Here is a 2587-nt window from a genome sequence, read left to right on the forward strand (position 1 = left end):
GAGACCGGTTAGGGAGTATCTCCCAGGATTCAGCATGAGGCACCAAGGCGCAGAAAGTTGATCTATGAAACCATGCAAAAAATACCCCACATGGTTTCTGCTGCATGCAGCATTATACCATTTGGTGGTCATTCCCTCCACTGACTGATTGCTGTGTGGGTCTCACCTGACTACTGACTTGTAACACAAGGCTCTCTGTGGTTCTGAAATATTCTCCAGATCCATAACTGACCACCTGAGGCTGTGGACTTCTCCATCTTGAGATTTTGTTTTTTTGTTATTGTTTTGAGATGGAGTCTTGCTTGGTTGCCCCAGGCTGGAGTGCAGTGGCATGATCTTGGCTTGCTGCAACCTCCACCTCCTCGGTTCAAGAGACTTTCCTCCCTCAGCCTGCTGTGTAGCTGAGATTACATGCATGCGCCACTGTACCTGGTCCCTACCTTGACTTTTGAAAACAGGGAAATGCTTGTATGTGATTGTATGTGAAATAATTCCCAAATTCTGTTCTTCATAACCTTGATATTTTCTGTAAGTTCTTCCACCCAGCATCACTAAAACCCTTCAAGTCCAAGTCCCTGAAGGTACACCCCACTGTCTTAAGAGGTATCATGCATGCTGCTCTCTGGGTCCTAACACACTTCCCCTGCACCTTCTGCAAAATGCTTCAAGAATTTCCCTGGTCAGTTGGCCAAGGCCATCTCAACAAAAAATTCTGTATACTCCCTACCTACTTGCAAAAGTGTGACATTTAAAATTAGCCTTTGAAAAGTTGCATGTAATTTCTGAGGACAGAATCAGATTTTAACATGCTAGGCCAGCTCACATTTGAAATGAAATCTTCCAGAGGCTGAGGGAGGAAGAAAGTGAGCCATAATGAAAAGCAGCCAGTACTGGAAATAAAGAGCCTGGATTTTAGTCACAGTTCCACTACTGAGCAGCTGAGCGACCTCGGGGAAGTTACCTAAGCCTGAGTCTATCCTCAGAAATAGCGGGCAACTGAGTGAAATGATCTTCAAGACTTACTGTGCGAGTATTCAATGCTCTTAAGAATATTTGTAAATTAAAGAACCCTTAAAATGGGGATGATGAACCTGTTTGAGGAAAAATTATATTTCTTCCATGTAACCAATGGAATCCAAATCACTTATGGGAGAAACAGTGTTTCTTTCTTGAGCATTGCCCTTTTCTCAGGAGAACGCATTTTTGTTCAAGATTTTCTTTAGAGCAACTTTGACGTCCTTATTCCTCAGGCTATAAATTAATGGGTTGAGCATGGGCACCAGAGTGGTATAGAACAGGGAAGACACCTTGCCCTGGTTCATAGGTAAAATAGAAGAGGGTTTGAGATACATGAATGCTCCTGACCCAAAGAACAGAGAAACTGCAATTATGTGGGAGCTGCAGGTGCTGAAGGCTTTGGACCTGCCCTCCGTGGAACGAATGTGGAGGATGCTGGAGAGAATGAGAGCATAGGAAATGAAGATGGTGACTGTGGGCACACCAATATCGATGCCCACAACAACAAACACTACCAGCTCATTCACATAGGTGCTGGTGCAAGCACGCTCGAGAAGGGGAAGGATGTCACACATGTAGTGGTTGACAAGGTTATTGGCACAGAAGGTCACACCCATCATGCACGCTGTGTGGGCCATGGCCCCAGCAAACCCCATCCCATAGACACCCAGCAAAAGGAGCAAACACACCTGGGGAGACATGGTGACCGTGTATAACAGTGGGTTACAGATGGCCACGTAGCGGTCATACGCCATCGCTGACAGGATGAAGGACTCAGAGACAACAAAGAAAAGAAAGAAGAAGAGCTGAGTCATACACCCAGCGTAGGAGATGCTGTTCTTCTTCGAGACAAAACTCATCAGCATTTTGGGAGTGATAACACTGGAATAGCAGAAATCTATGAAGGACAAGTTATAGAGGAAGAAGTACATAGGGGTGTGCAGGTGAGAATTGAGCCCTATCAGGGTTATCAAGCCCAGGTTCCCCACCACAGTGACCACATAGAAGCCTAGAAACAGGAAGAAGAGGGGGATCTGGACTCCCGGTTGGTCGGTTAAGCCTGCGAAGATAAACTCTGTCAGGAAGGAGGAATTCTCGGCAGCCATTTTCATTTAAGGCATTCTGTGGGGACAAGGGAAAAAGTTGTTTAGAGAGAGAGAGAGACCACTGCTGCCCTCCCAGTCACCCTTCTTTCTTTCTTGAGAATAGGAGGCACACAGAGAGATTTTGAACTTCAGCAGAGGGGGCTTTGCTGCGGCTCCCTCTGGAGTACACCCGCCTCCATGGCCAGGGCAGGTGCTGCCGGGAAGGCCTCCCGTCTTTACTTTGATCCCTTTGTTGCGTCCTTTCAACTCCAGTTTCTACTTAAGTTTACAGACACTGGGACCAATCTGCAGGAAGAGTCCTCGCAGAGGCCGGACCCAGTCCACCTGTGCCTGGAGACTTAGGGTTAGGGTCATCCTGGACAGAGCAGAAGGGTGGGGCGGTCTTCCCCAGGACTTTAGTACCTGACACTGGGGACTCAGGAAAAGTTCGGACTGCTCATCCAGATTCAGCCACTCACCCTCTT

General features: G+C 47.2%; 1 protein-coding gene across 1 annotated transcript; it reads right to left on the reverse strand.

The window, feature by feature from the left end:
* Positions 1 to 1169: 1169 nt before the first annotated feature.
* Positions 1170 to 2190, reverse strand: LOC112606879 (olfactory receptor 8B8). Its single transcript, XM_025357816.1, has one exon. The coding sequence runs from the start codon at positions 2127 to 2129 to the stop codon at positions 1188 to 1190; it is 942 nt and encodes a 313-aa protein (XP_025213601.1). The 5' UTR covers positions 2130 to 2190; the 3' UTR covers positions 1170 to 1187.
* Positions 2191 to 2587: the final 397 nt, after the last annotated feature.

The sequence above is a fragment of the Theropithecus gelada genome, chromosome 14, assembly GCF_003255815.1.
Source record: "Theropithecus gelada isolate Dixy chromosome 14, Tgel_1.0, whole genome shotgun sequence".
Taxonomy (NCBI): domain Eukaryota; kingdom Metazoa; phylum Chordata; class Mammalia; order Primates; family Cercopithecidae; genus Theropithecus; species Theropithecus gelada.